This window comes from Capricornis sumatraensis, chromosome 2 (assembly GCF_032405125.1).
Source record: "Capricornis sumatraensis isolate serow.1 chromosome 2, serow.2, whole genome shotgun sequence".
NCBI classification, from domain to species: domain Eukaryota; kingdom Metazoa; phylum Chordata; class Mammalia; order Artiodactyla; family Bovidae; genus Capricornis; species Capricornis sumatraensis.
In genome coordinates this window covers 210166858-210192626 of record NC_091070.1, presented here as the reverse complement: position 1 = coordinate 210192626, position 25769 = coordinate 210166858, and the positions used below count along the sequence as shown (strand labels likewise).

General features: G+C 46.1%; 2 protein-coding genes across 3 annotated transcripts in view; both read left to right on the top strand.

Moving 5' to 3' along the window:
- Positions 1-11147, top strand: part of THRAP3 (thyroid hormone receptor associated protein 3) — a 68769-nt gene extending 57622 nt beyond the window's left edge. The window contains exons 6-12 of one of the 2 annotated variants that reach the window (XM_068963918.1): positions 280-452; positions 1163-1274; positions 2455-2539; positions 4651-4838; positions 7164-7359; positions 7808-7948; positions 9631-11147. In XM_068963918.1, the coding sequence (XP_068820019.1) occupies positions 280-452; positions 1163-1274; positions 2455-2539; positions 4651-4838; positions 7164-7359; positions 7808-7948; positions 9631-9852 (1117 nt within the window). In that variant the 3' untranslated portion in view covers positions 9853-11147. Of the gene's footprint in view, positions 1-279; positions 453-1162; positions 1275-2454; positions 2540-4650; positions 4839-7163; positions 7360-7804; positions 7949-9630 lie in introns of both variants that reach the window. The other variant, XM_068963917.1, reaches the window with a different exon arrangement.
- A 1113-nt stretch (positions 11148-12260) lies between these two features.
- Positions 12261-25687, top strand: SH3D21 (SH3 domain containing 21). Its single transcript, XM_068965788.1, has 16 exons — positions 12261-12299; positions 12469-12626; positions 12713-12776; positions 13032-13150; positions 13392-13482; positions 13656-13711; positions 13796-13841; positions 13991-14091; positions 14211-14297; positions 14460-14502; positions 23816-23909; positions 23997-24049; positions 24170-24246; positions 24401-25338; positions 25427-25490; positions 25577-25687. Exons 1-16 carry the CDS (start codon positions 12296-12298, stop codon positions 25637-25639), a joined length of 2058 nt encoding a protein of 685 aa, XP_068821889.1. The 5' UTR covers positions 12261-12295; the 3' UTR covers positions 25640-25687.
- The last annotated feature ends 82 nt before the right edge of the window (positions 25688-25769 follow it).

Sequence of the window (25769 nt, the reverse complement as noted above, 5' to 3'; positions counted from 1 at the left end):
AGCAGAGACCACCCCACCACCACCACCACCACCTCCAGAACAGAATCACTGAGGTTTAATCCTTCATCCTGCCCATTTGTTTCTATTAAACTCCAAGGGATGAAATGCCTTTTTCCACAGTTACGTGCCTTGAGGTTCTTTGTACTTTGCTAGGAATTTAAAAAGGAACTTTGCAGATAAATTCACTTCTCTCAAAAGTATGCTTGCATTTTTAGGACTTAAATGTTCTGACTTTCTATGTATCTTGTTACATTGGGCCACCCTGTGTTTATTTTTCAGACCCAGTGGCTTATTGGCTCAGGAACGAAAGCTTTGTCGGGATCTAGTTCATAGCAACAAAAAGGAGCAGGAATTTCGATCCATTTTCCAGCACATACAGTCAGCTCAGTCTCAGCGGAGCCCCTCAGAGCTGTTTGCCCAGCATATAGTGACCATTGTTCACCATGTTAAAGGTGAGTCCTGACCCCAGCCTGCTCAGGTTCCCTTTCTACATGCTTAGCTTCCTAACAAGCAGAAGGATGAGACATGAGGGAGTCTGTTGGGGACCTTTATTTCATCGAGAGGGCCTTTAAACCTAGGGGCTGGTTTGAAGAAAATGTCTCCTAGGGATAAATTTCCATGTTCTGATCAGAAAGCTGAACATTGTGAAAGTACTAGTAATAACCTGGGATCCTGAGGCTAGGTGAAATCCTTCATGTGAAGATTTAAATTGCTTGAAAAGGGGGAGTATGGAAAGTGGCTTTCCCAGCCCATCTGATTTGTCCTGTCTTAATAGGTAGATACCTCTAGCAGCATCTTATAGAACTTGTCCCACATTATTCTGCCATCTTCTGGGCAAATGGAGGTGGACAGACTGAGGAATGTGATCTAGAAGCTGGGTTTGGGCCAGTTACGGTTTGATCTGAAACTGAAACTTAGGGGGAGTTGGTGCTCTTGATACATAGAATAGTACTTTGTATCCGTGTCCTACCATGGCAATCCAGTGCTTAACATTGGATTGTCTCTGAACCAGCTAATTTTCCTTACTTTTCACAGTATGTTTGTTATATGGATTTGGCCAGTTCATTCACATATCTGTGGCTGCAGTTTCATCCATGCAGAGGGATTTGAATGTTGGGTCTCCCTTTAACAGCTTGACATATTTTTCTTTGATTCCCCACAGAGCATCACTTTGGGTCCTCCGGAATGACATTGCATGAACGCTTTACTAAATATCTAAAGAGAGGAAGTGAACAGGAGGCAGCTAAAAACAAGAAAAGCCCAGAGATTCACAGGTGAGGACCTTGGCCTACACTGGAGGTGATCATAAAAGACTGCTCAGGGAGAATCGCTCAGTTGTGTCTGACCTTTTGTGACCTCATGGACTCTACAGTCCTTGGAATTCTCCAGGCCAGAATACTGAAATGGGTAGCCTTTCCCTTCTCCAGGGGATCTTCCCAACCCAGGGATTGAACCGGGGTCTCCAGCATTGCAGGTGGATTGCTTACCAACTGAGCTATGAGGGAAGCCCAAAAGACTGCTCACCAGAGAATAAACTTGTTTTTGCCACTTGTTAGGTATAATAGCAGAATTTAAGGTAACGCTCTCCATAGTCTAGGATAGTAGTGATTTGTAGTGGAAGGGCATGCTTTGATGACCATGTTTCTCCTTTTGGGCTTGAGCAAAACAGCCCTTTTTGATTTAAAAGAACCCTTGTGTTCTTGAGAGTTGCAGGAGCAGTTTGCAAATGATAACCCAAGGTCACAGTGAGCTTTCTTTACATAAAGTAAATGTTTCTTGAAGCATCCCATGTATTTCATATACTGGTTTTTCCTCTGGGAGAATCTGCAGCAAGTGGGGGATGAAGATAGAAGAACTTACAGAATTATGTCAAAGGGTTTAAAAAGCCCAGAGGTTTAAACATCTGGTTGTGGGAATTTATTCAGCAAATAGGGACTTTGTCTAGAAATGTAGTTGGCCTTAAACTTTGATTGAACCTTTGCAGTAGGTAAGAGGACCATGTTTGTGATAGTCTTGGATTTAGGGTCTTTGGGGATGTGTGTCACGCCAGGCGCTCGTTTCTCACTTAGACTTTATCATATTGGTGAATAATGGACCATTATATTTCAGTTCCCAAGGTGAAAACTGCTTTTTGAAGTTAGCAGGGCATAGATAGTCTTGATGTGAATTTAAGATTATAAGTAAGGCTATAGGTGAGTCTGTTTTCTTGACCGTACGGTACTGGGTGGAATATGAAGTTCCTTCTGTTTGGATTTGGAAAGTTGGGAGAGAGAAAGTGTGTGTGTGTACATGTGCATGTGTGCCTGTGCATACATAGCTATGGGAGAGTGTAAGTATATAAACAAGGTAAGTATAATAAAAAGGAATGCCTGTATTTCTGCTACTTCACTTATGAACTAAAACGCTATATTCACACTATGGAATGTTAAACAACTTTTGTGTTTATAATTTTAGGAGGATAGACATTTCCCCCAGTACATTCAGAAAACATGGTTTGGCTCATGACGAAATGAAAAGTCCCCGGGAACCTGGCTACAAGGTGAACTGTTGCTTTGATCAGTAATTCCAACAAAATGAGTGCGTTGGGCATGAACTTGTCAGAAATGTGTTTGTTTAAATTACTCTCTACTTAAGTTTGTGTTTTTCTTTTAAGGATGGGCATAATTCTAAAAATGAACTACAAAGGGTTAATTTTTATTAAATGTATCAACAACCTTTGTGAAGTGGTTAGAATATGGTAAATGACCCCAAAGTCTATTGAGGTGAGCTTGAGAAAAAAAAGAGAGGAGTTTTGGAACAAGTGCCCATGATGAGAGAAGAAACTTTTTGTGATATTTTTCTGCTTGTAAGTATTATCAAATCAACTATATACATGCGCTATTTCCAACCATGATTTCAAAAAGACATGCATGTCAGAGGAGAGTGAAGTTTTCATATCTTAACTGAATAGACTGTTTTAAGCGGCTAGTCCAGATTTTTTGCCTAACATTGTGCCATATCTATCATCTGTTGATTACTGTTACTTTAAAGCTAAACATTGCTTTGATAGCCCAGCTACATGTGTAATGATGTGCACGTAAACACTGTTATTAAGAGATTAAAGCTTGTGTGCAGTCTGTTACTAGAAGTACTAGATTTGAGTTCTTAAAAATCTTAGTATTTATTGACCATCAGTTCCCACATAGGGACCCTATAGAGATTAGATTGAAATTTAATTCCTATGGAGATGACTCTTCCAATGTTGCTGAAACTGTTTCTAAAAATAGTAATTTTCAAGTTTTCCAAATAGGCTTGTCTTGTTGGTTGAATGTGATGAGAGGCACTCTTGCACAGTCTGTCTTCTCTCCCATTCCCCCTTTCCTCCAAGTACCCACCAGCTTGGCACTAACCATGTGAAACACAGGGTTTTGAAACATCGGGAGAGATGTCATCCTCTCTGCCCCACAAAGCCTATTCATTAGAGATGCTCTGTGCACTAAGGGAACTGCAGCTGTACTGCTCTCTTTTTTGGTCTTTGGAGGGTGCAGAGGCCCCATTTCCTTCTCAAAAGAAAAGCATGCAATAAAATAAACCAAGTTACCACCTACCATTCTTGTTAATTAAAACTTCATTATTTCAACAAAAAGCTTAGTTGTGTAAGTGAATGTTAATACAGAGCGAACTGCATATCCCTTCCTCTTTTTAGAGAGGTTTGTTGTTGGTTGTGTTTTGGTCACACCACACAGCTTGTGTGGTCTTAGTTCCCTGAGCAGGGCTTGACCCACATCCCCTGCAGTGAAAGCACAGTCTTAACCACTGGTCTGCCAGAGAAGTCCCTAGGGAGGTTTTGCTTCCATGAGACAAATCTTAGTGTATAATATGCCTGAAAACACCTTGCTCCTCTGCTTTCACTGAGTTTCTCAAGAGCTGTTGAAAGCCCTTTGCCTGATAGTTTAGGGTAGGAGGCCGCTGTTGTTGCTGGGCTCACTCTGTCTCTGCACCACATACTGTGATAGGTTACACTTGTAGAAATTTAGTGAGAAAATGTTTTCTCATTATTCTTTTCAAAAGAAACTTTGACTTGGTATTGTCAACTTTATGAATTCTTTATTATGGTTTTCGATATGCCTTCTCTAGAGAAATCTGTTGATATAAATAACATTTTGGAAGGCTTGGACTCAGTACTGAGAGGTAATTCCAAATAGAGGATAGGTCCAGGGTAGCTGCCACAGTGTAGGTAGGGGAATGATGACAGCATTTCCACTCCTACTGGTGACTAAGCCTAAGCCAGCCTAACCAAACACCTTCCAGAGTTAATTTAGGCCTTCTCAGCTTTTCAGCTAGCCAAAGTCATTGCTGGACCACAGAGGGAAATAGTGAAGTGTGTGTGTGTGTGTGTGTGTGTGTGTGTGTTTGTGTGTTTGTGTGTGTATGTATGTAGCATACGCAGAAGGTTATCATCATTATTCTAGAGAATTGGTTTGGGCTCTCTAGGGATCCTCATGAAGTGACTTGGTGGAACATCCTGTACCCCTCCTGAGTTGGGCGAGGTGCCTCACATTCCCAGTGCTTCCTCTGTACCACTCCATTGGAATAGAAACCACAGTTTGTGGGGTGGTTGAGTTTGTAGTCCTGAATCCCAAAAACCTTAATTTTGATTTCTCTTGGCAGGCTGAGGGAAAATACAAAGATGATCCTGTCGATCTCCGCCTTGATATTGAACGTCGTAAAAAACATAAAGAGAGAGATCTTAAACGAGGTAAATCAAGAGAATCAGTGGATTCCCGAGACTCAAGCCACTCAAGGGAGCGATCAGCTGAGAAAACAGAGAAAACTCATAAAGGATCAAAGAAGCAGAAGTACGTAAACCCTTGTCTGTTGCCTCATTCAGCCTCCTGAGTGGACTCCTTTGTCTGCCCCTCATCAGACTCTATGGCAGACCCTGCACACTGGAGAACAATTAGGGACGATTTTGCGTAGTTTCTTTTAACTGTCAATTAAGTTCCCTAGATGAAAAATAGAACTTTTGAATGAAAATGGACATAATCCTTGTCCAAAGGAGGCCTCCTGGGAGACAGGCAGTTGATTTGGCTATAGGGACAGTGTGGAGAATCATGGGAATTTCTTTTGCTTTTGTTTTGGACATGTTCTTTGACATGTCCTTTCTCATCACAAATCATCTTGGCAAAGGTTAGATTTTAAAGTATTTTATTTTTAAAACATTTTATGTTTTAAAATGGCTCAAAGTTGTTTTCAAGTAAAAACTGTTTGGCCAGAGAAACAGGGCAGAACTAGATAGGACAAGCTTGTTGATCTTAAATGCCTTTTAAACTAGTTTCACAGGCACTTCCAAGAGAGGTGTTCCAAATATTCTTTAAAACAAAGGTAGCATTGTTGAACTTCATAAGGCAGCATTTATGCCAAGGTCTTGTCTCTATTTACATTTTTGAACGTTCCATGACTTTTCAGTCATGCGCATTAAAAGTTGCAGAATTGAAACCCCACGCCTTCCTGTGGGAAGCAGCACTGCTTTGTGTTCCTGAACTTTAGCTGGCAAGCACTTTTATATCCATTTTTTGATAACAATCCTTCGAAATAAGCGAGACAGTTAGTAGACTATCCCTTTTGCCTGTTTGAAAGAAAAGTAAGCTCATATCTTCTGTTTTTCTTTGTCTACCCTTCCGCTCAGTTAACATATGCATTATGAGCCCTAACAGCTTTCAGGGCTATCCACAGATAGAGGATCTGATCATCCTCAACAGGAAATGGAAGCTGGTGGACAGTAGTCTTCTCTGGTGGAAAGGGAGTAGGACCCTTCAGGCCTTTCAGGCCTGGACTTGGATTATTGATCCTGATTTGTTTCCCTGGGACATATGCCACTGCCTCTGACTTGCTGTGTAACCTTAATCAAGTTTCTTGCAACTCTAGTATTTTGTGATTGGGGCAAGAAGAAAAATGGTAATTCTGCCACTGTTTTCACTGTATGCAAAAACTCTTTCTCATATGGTTGAAGAATTGCATACCAGGATCACACAACTAATAAAAGGCAGTGTTGGGACTCAAATCAGGATTTTTGGAGTCTTATTTTTGAAAATCTCTTGAAATAGTGCTGATTTCTAGGAGTCAAACATTTGAGTTACAAGAATCCAATGAGAATAACTTAGAGCCAGTAGGATTCAAATATTTGTTTTTCATCTTCTCAAATGTTTGGGGGTTGGGGTAGCTGTGGGGGTGGGGGGTTGGCAAGGTGGTTTTCATAATGGAGGAGGGTAATGATAGGTTACTAACACTTGGCTGGCTTCTCCCTGTAAGTCCTGTACTCCTGGGAGCTGGCTGTTCTGCCACCTTAGAGGTGGCTGATACCCTCCTCCACTACCACATAGCAGGACTGGCCCCAACCTCGAGTATGTATACAGTGACTCACTGTATTACTCTAATTTGCCCCTGCTCTGTAATTTCCTCCAGATGAAGGGACGGATGGGAAATAACTCTAGGAAGAGTTCCGCCAGATCCTAGGCTTAATGACCTAAACCTGTTTGAGCGCAGTGGAAAGTGGGAAGAGTACAGTGGTTTGTGGAGTATTGGTATAATTAGTGCTAGGTTTGAATCCAAATCTACCTAGTTCTGTCACCTGTACCTCCTGTCTCTAAGATGGGGAAAATAGTACTGAAATCATAATTGCCATTTATTATATGCGTGCTGTGTCAGTGTAGAGTGTTTAAGCACATTGTTTTTTCGATCTTTAGAACAGCCTCCCAAAGACAGGTCGTAGTCTTGCATGAGAAATAAAGCTAACATAAAGTTGAAACAGATGGTAATGTAAAGGCTCGCCTAGCACCAGACCCTCTCTGGCTCTCATGACAGTGTGTGTCTCCTTTTGTCTTTCCAGTTCATGCACGCGTATTAGACTGAGCTTCCAGAGGCCATGCATGGACTGTGTTTTGTCCCTCCTCCTGTGTGTGTGTCCCATGTTTATCACAGGCTCAGACATAGATATGTCAGTGAACATGGCTGAGAGAATTGGGAGGAAGCTCCCCAGTTCTCTGGGTGGGTGTGTTGAGGGTGAGTTGGTTTTCCGGGTTGTCTTAAGTGTTCTCATCACAGACACTCTTGATTGCCCTGTGCTCCTTACTCACGAGCCCGCAGACAAGGACTGTACCCAGAGACCGCTTGTGTGTCCACAGGAAGCACCGGAGAGCGCGAGACCGGTCCAGGTCGTCGTCGTCCTCCTCCCAGTCGTCCCACTCCTACAAAGCAGAGGAGTACACGGAAGAGCCCGAGGAGAGGGAGGAGAGCACCACGGGCTTCGACAAGTCAAGGCTGGGGACCAAAGACTTCGTGGGCCCAAGTGAGAGAGGAGGCAGAGCCCGCGGAACCTTTGTAAGACTCTGCCCCCGCCCTTTCTTTAAGCCCTTTCTCCTGCTAATTCTAATTATGTGCTTATCAGAACATTTATTTTGTTGCCCTTGATACAGGTGATTAGGTCAGTAGACCCTAGAATCTGTGGTTTCCCATTCCCCAGGCTTTCCATTTTTAATTTTTTTTTTTTTCCCTGTTCATAATCACTTACCCAGAAAGCCTCTTAGGGCTTCTGGTCTGAAATTCCTCACTTGTTTTAACTCCTGCTGTATGTAGGAAGGCCCTTATGGCATTGTCCCCTGTCTGGGCTATAGACTTCAGATAAACAGAAAGGGAATAGGTAAAAACCACTTAACCAGCATATTGACTAGAGGACAGCAGAAAAGTATTTGAATAGAAGACAAGGAGTTGTTTTTCTCCATTCCTTACATGGACCCTTTGTTCCTTTCCCCGTTTATTGCCATAGCAGTTTCGAGCCAGAGGAAGAGGCTGGGGCAGAGGCAACTATTCTGGTAACAACAACAACAGCAGCAACAATGATTTTCAGAAGAGAAGCCGGGAGGAGGAATGGGACCCCGAGTACACACCCAAAAGCAAGAAGTACTACTTGGTATGTGTTGGGATAACCAGGAAGGGCGAAGGGGCCTTTGACATACACAGTAGCTGGCAGTGAGGCTTTGATTGATTTTTCCAGAACTGTGTGCAGGTATGGCACTGGTTATGTGTGTACTTGTGGGCTGGTAGAGTTCTGGCAAGATGACTGTTCTCTAGAGAGGCAGTCCTCGCCTTGAAAGTGTTATCTAAGATGTTTATGGATTCCAGGATAAGCAGGAAAGGTTGCTCTTGCCTTTTTGTCTGTTTTTACTGCGCACCCACCCTAAGCTTCCCTTCAGCCTTTACAAGAGATAGAACTATCACCTTCCTCAGAGGCGGCAGTTCGACCTTGTCACGCCCTTGGACAATATGGGTAGGAAAGACAGTTCTCTTTTTGAGGGAGGGCACCTGTCTCCAGAATGAAACACCACTGGAGCTGGGCTCTTATAGGCTGAATTACTTGGCCAGTGAGAGAGCTCTATTGCCTTGCTGTGTTAACAGCAGGCTCAGGTCCAAGCAGATGTGACTGAGTGTTGTAATAACCAAGGTAATCTTGCTGCTGAGTCTGATCACCCATGAGGATTGACCTGGAAATAGGAAGCTGGGAAGCAGGTTGCTGTGTAAATCACTGTGCATAGCCAACTTCACTTTTCTGGGGCTTCTAGAAGCTACTCTGATACTCCGAGAGGACTCTGGAACCTATATCTAGGAAAATGTTGGCTGGACTGGGCCCAGGATAGGTACTGGAGTGGGGCTGTTTAGGGGAAGGATGAAAGGCCGTGCCCTATCTGTCCCTGAAGAAGCATTGCCAACCAGATTCATTTAGGCTAGTGAAAAAGCAGCTGGCCCTTTAGCTGAACTAACCCCTCAGGAGCCTCAGGTACTACTTGTGTGGGTGGAGGGTTCAGATTCTCTGAAGTCATGGGGCTGATGAGGTAACAGTGACTTTTCAAAATCCTTTCTCATTCATTCTTTCATTGGTTCCCTCGTTTCTCATGAGATCATCAGAACAGGGATTGAGTTAAAGGTTTTGTTTTGTTTTCTACTCTGCCACACTGCCTTCTTGCATAAAACTGAGAAAGGAGGAAAGATGCGAGACAGGAGGCTGGGTTCTGGCCTTGCCTTTGCCAGTACTGGTCTGAGACCATGAGCCATTTGCCCTTGGTCTCACTGCCTATTCTTGGCTGAGGGGAGGCTTGGGAGAGCTGGATAAGACTCCCAGCTGTGTGTGTGTTCTGTGTTGCTTCCTGTCTTAGCTTACAGACAACTCGGATCAGAAAGAGTTGCATGTTTGGGGGTGATTGGCTTACACCTGTGCGCCACCCCCCCCCCGCCCCGAGAGAATGTGTTCTAAATAATATGGAGTTACTTAAAGTTCCCCTGGCTGTTTTCTCATCTGCATAGTGGAGGGTTGATAATGATAGGGTAGGGTAAATGTGAGGATTAAATGAGATAATGTAAGAAAAGGTCTTTGAAGATTTTATCATCATCATCATTACAGTGCCTAAACTACTGCCTTAGAATTCAAGGAACCGAACTGAATATTCTCTTAGATCTGAATCAGTAGCATTTTTCCAGTGGGGACAGGGAGGAGGACAGGACATAGATTCGTTTGGGAAAGTCACATTTGGGTAGGTGTAGAGGAGAGGCTGCTCTTGTTTACTCTGGCATTGATGACAGTTTTCCTTTTCTTTTAAGCATGATGACCGTGAAGGCGAAGGCAGTGAGAAGTGGGTGAGCCGGGGCCGGGGCCGAGGAGCCTTCCCTCGCGGTCGAGGCCGGTTCATGTTCCGGAAATCCAGCACCAGCCCCAAGTGGGCCCATGACAAGTTCAGTGGGGAGGAAGGGGAGATTGAAGACGATGAGAGTGGGACAGAGAACCGAGAAGAGAAGGACAATTTACAGCCGACAACTGAGTAGCGGCCACTCTTGCTGGGAGCCCCTGCCCGATGGAGAGAGGCGCCGGGAGACGGCTGGTGAGGAGCTAAACAGAGGAGCCTCAAGAAGATTCTGAAAATCCCACCCCTACCCCCCACCAGCCATGCAAAATGTCCTACAACTGCCGAAGAGCATCCTGGCGTCCCACCAGACAGAGGCAGCTGGCCTGGGGTCAGGCCCAGCTCTTGAGCAGAACACACCATGTTGGGCTTTAGCTACGTGTTTCTTGTTTATTGTTGGTGTGTGGGGTGGGGGCTGGGGTAGGGAGGGCAGAGCGATAACTTGGATTTTGGTTTGTTCCCTGTTAGAAACCAACAGTTTTATTCTTTATTTCATTTCATTTGGAGCTGAGGACTAATTTGATTTTCAGTCTCTTTATCCTTATTTTAAAAGCCCCCTTTTTTTATTTTTTAGGCATATATAGTAACATTAGCAGAAAGATTTAATTTGGGCAACTTTGATTCTTAAAAGAGAAAACAAAGCATGTGAATAAATATTGATGTGTTCACCTCAGTTTGGGACCAAACTGCGTGGGTCTTTGTAAAACTTGGTTTTGTATGTCGAGGAGGAGTTCAAGGCCTTTCTGACCACCTTGTGTTCCACTTTTCTGCGCAGCCATGTATCACGTGGTGTTGCTCCTAACCACACCCCATGTGCGCACCTCCCCTCCCCCCAGTATTTTCTGATTTCTTGTGGGCTGGGCTTCCCCTTCTCCACCAGCAGCTCCAGTATCCCAAACTTTCTAGACCTGCTGATCCTCAGCAACAGGGGTGGAAACTGGATGGCAGTTTCTGGTCTGTTTTCTAAGAAACTTCTGACTTCTATTATCTTTACAAATATAAGATGAGAAAATAATTTTTTCAATATTTTTTATTAATCTTTTTATAAAATGAAAAGAAACTCCTATGATCGATTAAGGAAGGTGGTTATGGCTGGGTGGTTTGTGGGGGTTTTTTGTTTTTTTTTTTTTCTTTTCCCTTTTTTTTTTTTTTAAACCTTAAGCTTTAAGTTGAAACATTCTCCGATGTTTGGGGGGAAAACATCCTCTTAAAATGGTCCTTGTGCTTGCCTTCTGGGGAGGCGGTCCTGAGCAGGTGAATCATATGGCATTTATGCATATGTTATATGCGGACTGCACCCACCTCTTCCCCCCCAACCTTTGCCTCCTGGGTTGTTATGCTACTTTCCCCTTACTTTGCTACATTTCTATAGTTAAGTTGGTTTTACTTGAATGATTCATGTTTGGGGGGGGGAATGAAAATACCCTTAAAATTTGTTTCAACTCCTCCTGCAAATAAAAAAATAAATGAAGTGGCAGATGCAAATGGCTCTGGTCATTGTCACCCTGAGTGGGTGTGGGTGGGTGTGGTGGGGGCAGGTGGTGGATGTCCCCCCATAGCAACTTCAGGGAACCAGAAGGATGAAATGTCTGCGGGGCTGGGCCCAGACTCTTGCAGCCCCATCCCCTCCAGCTGCACACAAGATTGTTCTGGGAGGAGCCTCAGCCAATCTGTGTTGGGTAATAACTCCTCATTCCCATTCCAGTGATTTTGCTTCATATCCTGTTCCTTAGACACCCTAGGAGAACCAGATTTTTCCACTGTGGTGTCATTGTAAGCAAGAACTTTGGCTTCCAAAGCAGTGGGGCAGGGGTCAAGGGGTGTGGATGACAGGCTTGGCCTTCTGTGTGTTCACCACTAAGCAGGAAGATGATCTGAAAGTTAGCCTGGCCCACCTGGGACTGGCACTAACCTTTGCCAGCTCTGGCCTTGGCTGTAGGAAACCACGAGCCTTGAAAGCTCCGGAAGTTGCCTTCCTGTCTTCCCCTGAGGAGAATCCCTTGGTGTTTCCTGAAACCAAGCTAGGCCCCATTGGCCTGAAGAAAGGGTTTTTAAGCTCTTCCTCTCCCCTTGAAGGGACTACAGGGAGAATACACCTCCCAGGGAAAGCAGCAGTAACTTGGTGCACACTGAGCAACCACCCACTCCACCCATCCAGGACCCGTCTAAGAGCGGTTGCTGCCTGCTGGGGGCCCCACCCTGGTATGCTGTCGACTCCCATGCAGCTAAGAACCAGGAGAGGGTAAGCCAGGGACGGCTCTGTGCCAGTGGCGAGTCGGAGACTCAGCCAAGGCTAGGATAAGGAGGGGAGGTAGTTGGGCAGATAGCTTGTCGGGGAGCTGTGACCCCAGCACTGGCCAGAGGTCCTGGAGTCTTTACCCATAGTTTGGGGGCCGAACCTGCCGATCCGGGCCGCCCCCTCCCACACCCACTCCCTGCACCGGAGCCCAACCTATGGGCTTGCGTCTCCGCCTCCTTGGCTTCACAATCTCGCAGCTAGTCCCAACCTACCTGGACCCAGTACTCGGCTGCTAACGCTACCACACCATCCTCTCTGCTCGGCTCCGGAAGGAGCCCCGGAAGCCATGGGTATGTGCAGAGGGTTTGGGGTGGCTCTTCTGCCTGGAAATAGCCTTAAAAGCCTACACCACTACTACGCTCTCTCGCTGTCCACACTGGGTCCGGGACTCGCGCCAGGGCCAGTCAGCCCCGACTGGGCTCTTCTGAACCGCGTGCCCGCGCCATCCTCCGCCCGCAGAGGTGCTGGTCCTGGCCGGTTATCGCGCGGAGAAGGAGGAAGAGCTGAGCCTGGCGCCTGGTGACGTGATCCGGCAGGTGTGCAAGGGGCCCGCACGGGGCTGGATGCGTGGAGAGCTGGGAGGCCGCTGTGGCCTCTTCCCGGAGTCCCTGGTGCAGGTGAGGTAGAGCCGGAGGTCAGGCGGGGTTTCTCTGCGCGCTCCCCAGGGAGCTGAGAGCCCCTCTCTCGGTGCGCTCTTTCGCAGGAGATCCCGGAGATTCTCCGCTGCTCGAGGGAGGCGCCGAGACCGCGCTGTGCGCGCCGCCAAGGTGAGCGCGGGTGCACGTGGATGCGCGCGCGCGCGGAGCCCCAGCGCCCGGGTTGTCCCCAACTCGCCTTGAAGGGCGCGGCTCTGGGCGGGGCTGCGCGTCCACGGCTCGACCCGTGATTGGTTCTCAAGTACAATGCTCCGCCCTGGGGTGGGGCCTAGATGCAGGAAGGGTGAGAGCGCGCGTCCCGCCTCTCCCCCAGCTCCGCGGATTGGAGCGTGAGACTCAAGCTGCTTCACTCTCGACCGACACCAGGTTGCTCAGTCAAATTTCTGGGCCCCCGAAAATGGTGCAAGGCAAACTTCAACTACACTCCGGAGCAGGCGGACGAGCTGCAGTTGCAAGCTGGGGAGATTGTGGAAGTGATAAAGGAGGTGAGGGGATGAGGTGATGGATGAGGGGTTTGAGGGGAGACGATGGAATCTCTGAGTGAGGAGACATGGGTGCCGTGAGGTTGTGGGTGATGGAATTGATGAGGGGCACAGAAATGGGAAAGTGAGGGAGCAAGGGAGGAGAGGGGTCATCTGGGCAGAATCGGGGTGAATCAGGGTTTAATATTGCTAGGGAGACCCTTGGGGCAGGACTAGATGCCCCTGCGTCCTCCCCCCTTCCCAGATTGAGGACGGCTGGTGGCTGGGGAAGAAGAACGGGCAGCTGGGAGCCTTCCCATCCAACTTTGTGGAGTTGCTGGACAGTGGGCCCCCAAGTGAGACCTGGACCCTGTGACCCCGTGAACCCCTGTGACCAGACTACAATCTTCAGTGACCTGCCCCAGTGGCCTGAACCTGTGATCTGCACATCTTGCCCTATGACCCCTTTGACCTTTCCCATGACCTCAACTGCATTAGCACCCTCCCTAACCTCTCTATCCCCCACCAGGCCTTGGCAATCCAGACATCCCTTCAGTCATCCTTGGTCCCCAGTGGCCTCCTAAGGTAAAGTGGGTGGAATGGGCAGAGTTGGTGAGTTCCTCTTAGGGGGTTGGAGGCTCAGCTTGGTCCTTCCCCTGCTCCCACTAGCTGAGCAGCCTGACCTATGACAGCCCTCCAGACTACCTGCAGACAGGTGAGCACCCCGCCAAAGGGTCCCTCAAAATCCTCTTCCCCAAGCCCCTGTGACTCGGGGGAGGGGGTGCCCAGGTAGGCTGATGGAGGAGGGAGCCTATGACTTGTGCAGGGAGGGGATTTGGCGTCAGTGAACTGAACTCCCCTCAGTCTCCTACCCCGAGACCTACAGGGTCCTGTTTGACTACCATCCTGAGGCCCCAGACGAGTTGGCTCTTCGGAGGGGTGATGAGGTGAAAGTACTGAGGAAGGTGGGCAAGACACAGGGCGAGGGAGGGCACGGGGACGGGGGATGTTGAGAAGCGTGGGCTTAGGGAAGGAAGGAGCTTGGGGGTCTGGCTCATCTCCCCACGACCTCTTGCTCTCCCAGGTCACAGAGGATAAGGGCTGGTGGGAAGGAGAGTCTCAAGGCAGAAGAGGACTTTTCCCGGATAACTTTGTGCTCCCACCTCCCCCAGTGAGTATGGAGCCAGGGACTCTGGTGGCAAGGGGCAGGCCACTCTGGACAAAGCTGAGGGTGGTGGCACTCGCTGGACACAGCTGAGGGCCACCCACAAGCGAGAGTGGACCTAGAAGTGTGAGGGCTCCTCTTCCGATTCTGACACTTTTTTCTGCGTAGATCAAGAAGCTGGTCCCACGGAAAGTGGTATCTCAGGAATCAGGTGGGTGCCCGGGAAGCCTGGGACTGGGGAGTGATTTCTGGGAGGCCCACCAGTCCAGGTGCTCACAGACACCTGTAGCTTCCCAGTGGTCCAGTGCACACCCTTAGGAGGTACCTCCCCATGGGTTAAAGGCCTGGTAGGAATGTCTGGTGGGTCCGTGTTAGGACTGTGTCACTTCGTGTGTGTTACTACGTTCCTGTTCCTCTGTCCTGAGCTATCATTCTCATTAATGACTGTGTTTACATTTGTTTCATTTTGTGAGGAAATGTATGGATCAGTATATCTGGGCCTTTGAGACTTTGTGTTCACGTATCTATCAAGTGAGTCAGAGAATAGCTCTGTTTATGTGTCAGTGTATCTGTGGGATGTGTCTTTATGTTTTAATGTAATGCACACAGTCCAAAAATATACGTAACGTATGTGTTTTAAAACTTAACAACGAACACCCATGGCCGGTCACCCAAACCCAAGAACTAGAATTGCCAGTGGTTTGGGTATTCCTCTTTCCCTTCTGCTCCTCTCCCCACATCAGAGGTAACCAGTAACCACTATCCTGAATTTTGAATAATTCCCTGGAGTTTTTAGGTGTATTCATTTATGTTCTATGCCTAAACGAGTTATCGTTTAATATAGTCTTATTTTGAGTTGTATAAAAATGGTATCATATGTTTATGGTTTTCTTCTTTCTAGTCAATATTATGTTTCTAAAATTCACATCCATGTTGTGTGTAGATGTAGTTTATTTATTTTTCTTTTCTTTTTAAATATTTACTTGGCCGCTCCAGGTCTTTGGTGAGGCACTCAGGACCTTCAGTCTTCTTGTGGCACTCAGGATCTTTTAGTTCCAGCATGCAAACTCTTAGTTGCAGCAGGTGGGATCTAGTTCCCTGATCAAGGATCGAACCTCGGCCCCCTGCTTTGGGAGAGTGGAGTCTTAGCCACGGGACCACTAGGGAAGTCCCCGTAGTTCATTTGTTTTGCTGTGTTCTTTACTATTCCTTGTAGGAATTACCGCAATTTGTGTATCTGGTCTATTCCTGGTTGGACATTTTCACTGTTTATAGTTTTCACTCTTATGGTGCTGCTATAAACACTGTCTCCCAGCATACAGGTATAATGCTTCTCTAGAATATGCTAGATAGCGCTGCTAGATAGTACGGTATGTGAATATTCAGCTTTTACGAGGTAAAATCACATTGGTGTTTCCAAAGGACTTGTATACTTCACTCCACCATTGGTGTATGAGAGCATACTGATCCAAACCCTCTTAAATGCTTGCTATTATCAGATTTCATTATTTTTGTGAATCTGGCACAAAACAGCATCTCGTTGTGGTCTTTGTTTATATTTCCCTGGTTAGTGATAGCTGTTGAGTTCGTTATATATTCTGATTATGGGATGCACATGTTATAGATAGTTTCAGTTTATGGCTTTTCTTTTTTTTAATGAATAGGAGTTGTAAATTAAAAGAAGCTTTTTTGAAGTATAGGTGATTTACAATATTCTATTAGTTTCAGGTGTACAACATAGTGATTCAAAATTTTTACCTCTTTTACTCCATTTAAAGTTATTGTAAAATATTGGCTCTATTTTACAATAATGATAAATCCTTGAAGTGAAGTGAAGTGAAAGTCACTCAGTCGTGTCCGACTCTGCAACCCCATGGACTATACAGTCCATGGAATTCTCTAGGCCAGAATACTGGAGTGGGTAGCCTTTTCCTTCTCCAGGGGATCTTTCCCAACCCAGGGATTGAATGCAGGTCTCCCGCATTGCAGGCAGATCCTTTACTAGCTGAGCCAAGAGGGAAGCCCAAGAATACTGGAGTGGGTAGCCTATCCCTTCTCCAGCGGATTTTCCCAACCCAAGAATCGAACCAGGGTCTCCTGCATTGCAGGAGGATTGTTTACCAACTGAGCTATCAGGGAAGCCCAATAAATCCTTAAAGCTATTCAATAATAAATCCTTATAGCTTATTTATCTATATGTCATTTTTTAAAAGTAGATTCCTCATATGGTCTAATTTTTAAATTTTATGATCTAATCATATGAATGATCTATGATGTTTGTCTTTCTCTGTCTTCACTCAGCATGACAATCTCTAGGTCCATCCGTGTCGCTGCAAATAGCATTATTTTGTTCTTTTTTATGGCCAAGTAATATTCCATTGTGTATATACACCACATCTTCTTATCCATTCCTCTGTAAATGGACATTTAGGTTGCTAGGAGTAATTTTAATACACACATATCAGTCTTATCTTTAATGATTGGTAGGTGTTTTTATTGTTTAAGAAATCCCTTCACGCCTGAAGTTCAGAAAGACAGTTGTTTATATTTTCTTCAAAACTTGTAAAGGGTTGCTTTTCATTTTTAAGTGCTTTTGTCTATGTAGCATTGATTTTAGTGAGTGATCCAATTATACTTTTTTCCATATAGATTATCACTTGTTCTAGCGCTATGTATTATTTCTGCATGTGAGTTTTATTGTGTTTTTTTTGAAAATTAGATATCCCTTTTCTTCCTGGGCTATAGAAATATATTGAATCTATAAATCCTTAATACTTTTCTATGAAGACAGTCAATTTCATCTGTGAGTAATGACAGTTTGGCTCAATCTTTTCACGTCTTACAACCTTTTTAATTTCATTTTCTTATTTTACTTTAGTGGCTAGGATTGTAATACAGTATTGAATAGAAATAGTAATACTGAATATCATTACTGTGTTCCTGATTATAAATGAAATGCTTCAAACTTTTTCCCTTTCACAATGATATCTGATGCTTAGATCTTTTGTAAGTGTGTTTTTGTCTGATTAAGGAAGATCCTTTCTATTTATTTTACTTGGAATTTTTATCAAAAGTGGGTATCAAATTTTCCATTGTTTATGTGAATTATTTGAAATGATTAAATGGTTTTTCTTCTTTAATTTGTCAATATAAAGATATTTGTAGGATTTTCTAATACTAAGTCACCCTTATATTCCAGGGATGAATTCATATTGGTCATGGTTTATTATTTTTTTATGTGCTATTGGGATACCATCTCAGTTTTTTTTTCCCCTTCAGATTTTTGCATTTATTTTTTACTGTCTTCATCTGATCATCAATACTATACTGGCCCCTGAATGAGTTAAGAAATATACTTTTTTAAACAAATTATTTGTTTATTTTGGGGTCTTCATTGCAGCACATGGGCCCTTCTTTGCTGTGTGGGGGTTTTCTCTAGTCATGGCGAGCAAGGGCTACTCTCCAGGTGTGGTGTATGGCCTTCTCATTGCAGTGGCTTCTCTTGCTGCAGAGGTCAGGCTCAGTAGCTGTGGCACACTGGCCTAGTTGTCCCCCAGCATGTGGGATCTTCCCAGGCCAGGACTTGAACCCTGCATGTCCCCTGCATCAGCAGGCAGATTCTTAATCACTGCCCACAGGGGAAATCCCAAGGAATATACTTTTTTTTTTTTTTTTGTCATATCTTTAAATATCTTTTAGATCTTACATAAGATGGGAATCATCTTTCTTTGAAAGCTGATAAAATTTGCTTGTAGATTCATCTGGTCCTGTTTTCTTCTGTTATGGGAAGATTTTAAACTACTTTAGTTTTTTTTATAGTTATAAGCAAGTCTGGCTTCTGGCTAAAATTCTTTGTTTCTTTTTCTTCCCTGCCCCACCCTCTGGCTTAATGGAACACTTTCAGAAGCTGGAAGCCCACAGCCAGGAGCTGACACGGCCGTGTCCCCGTGGTGGGTCTGGGGGAGGGGTCTTTCCTTGCTTCCTCTCAGCTGCCGGCGGCCTCTGGGTTGTGGGTGCGTCGCTCTGCTCTCTGTCTTGGTCTTCACAAGGTCTTCTGCCCTGTGTGTGCCTGTCCCGATTTCCCTCCTCTGAGAAGGATACCAGTCACTGGGTTAGGGTCCACGCTAACCTAGTATGACCTCCTCATGACTTTATTACATCTACAAAGACCCCTTTACAACTGTTCTCAGAGGGAGAAGAAACCTCACACCTTAGGAGATGCATACAACTAGCCTTCTGGCTCCTGCTTCCTGGGTAACCATGGTTGACCAAAAACCTCATGAAAATTCTTGAATCGGTTCTAGTGAGTTATATGTTCAAATTATCCATTTAATCAACATTTTCTAATCATTTATATAATGTTTTCCATAATATTCTCATAATCTTTTTAATCTCATCTGCGTCCGTAGTTACGTCTTTTCTTCATTTCTAATAGTGTTTATTTTTTCCTTCTCTCTTTTCTTATTCAATCTGTTAGTATATTCTTATTCAGTCTCCTGTTAAAATATTCAAATACTTAAAAAAAAATTCTAACCATTTTTAAGTGTACAATAGTGTTAACCATATGCACATTGTTTTGCAAAAGATCTCTAGAAATTACCTTTGTTTTTAAACTCTAGTTTGCAATTCTTTTTCTTTGGTGATATATTGATGAGTTTAGACTATATTAATCATAATTATTTTAAAATGTTTTTCAATTATTTTCTTTTTTCATGTTTCACTTTTTTCATTTTTCTGAAATTTGTACTTTATATTTATTATTTTAGTGATTGCTCTTGAAATTTACCAGATATATTTAACTTTACAAGTCTGAATTCAGTCTTAACCTTTCTCCTGAACAAAACCTCCAACTATTGTTTTTTAATTATTTCTCCTTTCAATTCTGTGTTTTTTTTAATCTATGTTTTAAGCTTTGTTTTTAGGGAATATACATTTGTAATTATTATCTCTTCCTGATGTATTCACCTGCTTATCATTATAACCTCTCCCTCTTTGTCTTCAGTAATTTTTCTTGTCTCAAAGCTAGTTCTGTCTGATATTAACATTTTGGTACTATTATGGTTACTATTCGTGTGATATATCTTTCTCCAGTCTTTTATTGTCAACCTATTTGTGTCTTTGAATCTGTTGTCCACAGTATGTAGTTGGATCTTGTTTTTTTAATTCAGTCCGACATTCTCTGCCTTTAAATTGGGGTGTGTTAAGGCATGCAGACCTTTAGTTGCACCCACAACTCTTAATTGTGGCATGTGGGATCTTCTTCCATGACCAGAGATTAAACCCAAGCTCCTTTTATTGGGTGTGCAGAGTCTTAACCCTTGAACCACAAGGGAGGTTCCACCCGCTATACTGTTTAGCCATTATCCCACCAGTTTCCCCATTCTCCCCTCCCCATCCCAAGACAACCACTAATCTTTGTCTTGATAGATCTGCCTACATTTCATATACATGATATCATATAATATATGGTCTTTCTAATGGGCTTCTTTCACCTAGAATAATATTTTCAAGTTTCATCCATTCTGTATTATGTATATAGTTCATTCCTTTTTATTGCCTAATAATATTCTTTTTAAAAAAATATTTATTTTTATTTATTTTTTGGCTGCCCAAGGTCTTAGTTATGGCACACAGGATACTTTAGTTGCAGCATGTGGGATCTAGTTCCCTGACCAGGGATCAAACCTGGGTGCCTGTACTGGCAGGTGGATTCTTATCCGCTCTACCACCAGGGAAGTCCCGGCTATGAACTTTTGTGTACAATATTTTATGTGGATATGCTTCCATTTCTCTTGGGTATATACCAATGAAAGAAATTCTTCCAGGGGAAGATCCCCTGGAGAAGGGAATGGCAACCTACTCCAGTATTCTTGCCTGGAGAATTCCATGGACAGAGGAGCCTGGTCAGCTACAGTCCATGGAGTCACAAAGAGTTGGACACAACTGAGCAACTAACAGAGACACTCACACACACACGATCTATTTTTGAGAAGAACTGGCAGGCTGTTTTCCAAAGTGACTGTACCATTTTATATTCCTGCTAATAGTGTATGAGGGCTCCAGTTTCTCCACATTCATACCAATACTTGTTATTATCTGTCTTTTGATTGTAACCATCTTAGTGGATGTGAAATGCTATCTCATTGTGGTCTTGCTTTGCATTTCTCTGAAAGCTAATGATGTGGAGTATCTTTTCCTGTTTATTGACTACAAGTATACCTTCTTTTGAAGAAATGGTCCTTTGCCCAATTTTTAGTTGGATTGGCTTTTTACTATTGAATTGTGGGAGTTTTTTATATTTTCTAGGTAAAAGTCCCTGATCATGTATGATTTGCAGGTATTTCCCCCCATTCTTTGGGTTGGCTTTTCACTTTCTTGATGGTGTTCTTTGATGTTTTAAATTTTTATGAAGTCACACCTACCCATTTTTTCTTTGGTTGCTGTGCTTTGGGTGTCATAGCAGTGAAACCAAAGCCAAATCCAAAATTGCGCACCATATTGATTGAGTTCCCTTCAACCATGGCAGTGAAGCTGCTGACCCTTCTCTGTCCCACCCTGTAGAACGGCCACGTGGACCAAGGCAGCAGGGACTGGGGGGAGGAAGGGAGCAGGCAAGAACACCATCAGGTGCAAGTACTGCTCAGATTACTTTACACCTTTGGTCAGTATCCAAGTGCTGAAATGGTGGTTTGTCACTTTTAATCCAGCTTTAGAGTTGCTATGTGGGGAGAGGGTTTATCTACCACCTACCTCACTCAGCCATAGTCAAACCCTGCTTCTGTTACCGATTCCTTTTAACACTGCTTTCAAATTTTCACCCCTTGTCTCATTCTACTTCTGGTTTACTAATTCTCTCTCTAGCTTTTATCTAGGTTTAATCTGCTGTTTAACCTATATGTTGCATTTTATTTCACAAATACTAACTCATTCCTTTTAACATTGTTTTCAAATCTTCCCTCCTTGCCTCATTCTACTTCTAGTTACTAATTCTCTCTCTAGTTTTTATCTAGGTTTGATATGCTGTTGAACCTATACACTGCATTTTATTTCACAAATGCTATTTTTCATCTCTAGTAGTTCAGAACTCTTTTTTTCTCTCCCTGAAAAATCTGCTTGTTTATGCCTCATGGCCCTTTTGTTGCATGCTCGTCCTTTGTTTCTTCAGATATATTATGCATGACTGCGCTGTTCCCTTCCTGACACTTCCAGTATCTGCTGTGTGTTGCATTTGCTGGGTCCTGCTCTCGGTGGTCTGCCCCCTCGTGTGTTTCAGGATCTTTGTATACCATCCCAATCTGTGGGAGTCTGGCATGCCTCCGTAGGGAAAACACTTTCAGAGAGGACTTGCTTTTACTCCTGCCAGCAGCCAGAGGGCACCAACCAGCAGCGACCACTGCAGTCCTCCGGAAGAAGGTGGTGCTAGGTTCTCGCTGCTCTGTAGCTACCGCGCTGTGGGCCTGTGATGAGCCAGGGGAGCCATACCTGGGCCACCTGCTCCTCCTCACAGTTCCCAGGCTCTGTAGCCACAAAGTAGGGCTGCCCTCTCACTTCCTTTCTGGCCCCAGTTCCTCCCTTTTTTTGTGGATTTCTCCTACCTCTATGCCCAGTGGTGCCTTAAAATTGTATCCAAAAGCAGGATATAATTGCTGTCTAGTGGGAGGGTCCCACAGAACACCTAACCAGCCACACCACAAGAAGCTGGAGTCAAGATTAACATTTCCTGAGCATTTGACCGTAAGCAAGCACCACTAAGCACCTCACGGGTTAAGTCACTCAGACCTCACAGAACCCTTCAGGATGGGTATTCTTGTTATCCATGTTTCATGGGTGAGGACACAGGGCACAGAAAGGTTAAGTTACCGGCCAGGTTCCCACCCATCTGGCAAGTAATAGAGCAGGAATTCCAAGCCTGCTGTCTGGCTGTAGGAGCCATGCTCTCGCCCACTGCGCCTATAATTGGGGGATTCTGTTTGTATCTGGGTGTGATACCGTGTGTGTAAGTCAGCTTCAGCATGCCTGCCTGTGCCTGGGTGGCTGTTTCTGTAGCTGTGGAGGTGAAAGTCACTTGTGCGACTGCCTTCAGACGCTCTGATGTCGCCTTCTCCTTGTGGCTTTCCCTGATCACCCCATTTAAAATTATACACCCCTCCCTGCTTATTCTTCCTCAGTACGACTAATAAATCTCTGGCGTGCGTGCTAAGTTGCTTCAGTTGTGTCCAGCTCTTTGCAGCCTTATGGGCTATAGCCCACCAGGCTCCTCTGTCCATGGGCTTCTCCAGGCAAGGATACTGGAGCCCTCCTCCAGGGGATCTTTCAGACCCAGGGATCAAACCTGCGTTTCTTTCATCTGCAATGGCAGGTGGGTTCTTTACCATTAATGCCTGCTGGGAAGCCCAATAACTATCTAAGGCACTACATAGTTTTTTTTTTTTAATATTGATTTGTTTGGCTGTATCCGGTCTTAGTTGCAGCATGTGAGATCTTCCTTTTGTCATGTGAGATCTTTCGTTGCACCACACGGGTTCCAGAGCGCAGGCTCAGTCGTTGTGGCGTGCAGGCTTAGTTGCTCTGCAGCATGTGGGAACTTAGTTCCTTGACCAGGGATCGAACCTGTGTCCCCTGCATTGCAAGGCGGATTCTTAAGCACTGGACCGCCAGGGAAGTCCCCATAGTTTACTGCTTTTGTGTCAGTTTCTCCAGTAGAACACAGGCCCTCTCTGGCTGCTGTGGGGCAAGCACACCGTAGGCAGGGTGGGTGCAGCCCAGGCCCAGGTTGGAGGCTGCTGCAGTAGTTCCTGTGAAGATGGTGTGACTTGATCTAGAGAGCTTAGTCATGGAGGTGAGGATGTGTGGCTGCATTCAGGATGTGTTCAGAACAGACACGACTTACTGATGATTTGTGCATGTGGCATAAAGGAATAGAGGTGTCAAGGAGGACGCCTCACTTTGTCATCTGAGTGGGTGAGTGGGTGAGATGGGGAACACTGGGAAAGGGCCAGATTCCGAGGACAAGGAGGTTGAGAAGCCAGAGGTTAGCTCTAATAAGTGGAAATACTCCGAGGGCCATCGGGTATGAATCTGGAGTCCGGGGAAGAGGAAGGGACTAGAGATGAAAATCTGGCAGTCGTTGACTTATTGATGATAATTAGACTCATAAGACTGGATGAGGTCTCTTAGGGAGTAGACATGATAGAGAAGACAGAGGAGGGAGTGTGGACTGGAAGCGAGGTGGTTGTTGCCATGGTCCAGGAAGCAGAAGAGTCTGAACCAGCCGTGGGCATTAAGCTGAGTACAAGTCAGAAAAGCACAGATTAAAAATCAGGGGGATTTGGAGCCGTCTCCCCACAAAGCCTCCCTGACAACTCTTTGGGGTGTTCCTGTGGTCAGTGTCCCCAGAGCTCCCAGCAGCCGGTCAAATATGATTCATCTCCTGTCACCAGTCCCTGGGCACAGCACAGGACAGGGTCAGTGACTCTGAGACGAAAGGAATGAGTGAGTGAACAAATGTCCCTCTCCCCTCCTAGCTCCCATTAAGGAATCCAAAAAGATGATGCCCAAAACAGTCCTCCCTACAGTCAAGAAGCTGGTGACAGCTCCCACTGAGCCCAGCAAAACCAAGTAAGGAGCAGGGTATGGGGGAAGGAGGGTACAAAACAGATGCTGCTCCCTGCCCCCAGCCCCGGGTCTGATGGGGACGTGTTTCAGGCCATCTTGGACACCCAGCGGAGACAGTCAGAAGCGCCCCTCCCGAAACTCCAGTAAGTCTCATTGCCTCCCTGCAGTGGGGTGAGCCCTGGGGTGGTTGTGCTAAAGGGACAGTGATGGGGAGCGGCTTGGGGTCCAAGTAGGCCTGGATTCCTGAGGGTCTGCTCTCATAGGCTCCAACAGCCGTTTCCAGCCTGGCAGAAAGCAATCCAAGACGCAGGCTTCCCAGCAACGCCCTGCAGCCAGTCAGGTGAGGGGCACGAGACCTGGGAGAGCAGGGATCCTAGACAGAGGCTGGTTCCCAGGGTGTGGGCTCTGTGGGTGAAGGATCTCAGGCTGAGGGGAAACAGACTCAGACCATCAAGGCCCATCCCCTGGCTGAGTCCACACCCCCGTCACTACAGGATGAAAAGCAGAGCCGCCTTACAAAGGGCCCTCGTGTGAATAAAACCCCAGTTCTGAACAAGACCACCAGCCCAGAGAAGACACCAACTCTGGATAGGGCCCCCAGACCAGAGAAGACCCCACCTCCAGATAAGACCCCTAGTCCAGAGAAGACTCTGTCTCCAGATAAGTCCCCTAACCCAGAGAAGATCCCACCTTCAGAAAAGACCCCCACTCCAGAGGAAACCCTAACTCCAGAGAAGGTCCCTACCCTAGAGGAGACCCCAACCCTTGAGGACAAGGCCCCCAGTCCAGACAGGGTCCTTTTTGTGCATGAGGCCCGGGTCCCAGAAGTCCTACTTAAAGATGAGGCCGCTGGTCCAAAGATGGCCGCCCCTGGGGATGAGGCCCCCACCCTAGGAAAGGTCTTGACCCCGGAGCCTGTGCTCTCTGAAGAAGCCTCCGCCGGAGACAACACTCAGCTCCATCACTTCTCTCCGGAGGAAGACGCCCCGCCAAACGCCAGGTCTCTTGAGGCCAGTGAGGCTCAATCCCAAGAGGAGGTGCACACGCCAGAGGAGCACCCCCTCGGCCTGGTAAAACAGCCCCTGGAGAGGAGGGCCAGCTCCCTTCTCCAGTCCGAGTCCAACCCCAAGTCAGGGTCCGCGCCTGGCCTTGAGAAGGCCCACCCTCAGGAAGAGGCGACAACCCTCCTGGAGGAGGCACCAGCGAAGGGTGAGACTACCCCCAAAGAGGAGGAGTCTCCTAAAGAAGGGGTGCCCTCCAAAAATGTAACCCCTGCTCAGAAAAATGCGGAGCCCCAAACGTCCCCCATCCTGCACTCCTCGACCCCGCCAAATCTCACAGACCGCAGAAGTGATGGAGACGACATGTTGAGGATAAAGGACCAGGTGGAGGCTTTAAGGAGGTCCCTGGAGCAGATGGGGGTGCAGCTGGAGTAAGTGGGGAGAGGTGCAGGGATCCGAGGGGTGCGGGCTCTAGGCTTGCCCGGCCCACCCCTTCCCCTGGGTCTCCCGCGTCCGCAGAAAGAAGCTGACTGACATCTGGGAGGAGGTGAAGAACGAGAGGGAGAAGCGCCTACTGCTGGAGGTGGGTGGGGTGCGAGGCGGGAGGCGGGGGGCGGGGGGGGGAGGGCGGCGGCGGCTGGCCCTCCCCTGACGCCCTCTTCCCACTAGGTTCAGATGAAGCAGAGGGACCGGGGCTCCGTCCACGCGCAGACGCAGACGCAGACGCACTAAGGGTGGGCCCGGGAGGGACTGCGGCGGGACCTGGAGCGAAGTCAGGCTCCGGCCACCCACGTCCTTGCACACGTCTTCGGAAAACGCCGGAAAGTAAACTCTGCCGAGTACGCGCGCCACGCCTCCCTGG

What these genes read in the sequence shown, in the direction of transcription:
- SH3D21 (XM_068965788.1), top strand. An exon ending in TCCAGACTACCTGCAGACAG is followed by an intron (nt 13,842 to 13,990) that starts GTGAGCACCCCG and finishes AACTCCCCTCAG; the next exon opens with TCTCCTACCCCGAGACCTAC. An exon ending in AGAAGCGCCTACTGCTGGAG is followed by an intron (nt 25,491 to 25,576) that starts GTGGGTGGGGTG and finishes TCTTCCCACTAG; the next exon opens with GTTCAGATGAAGCAGAGGGA.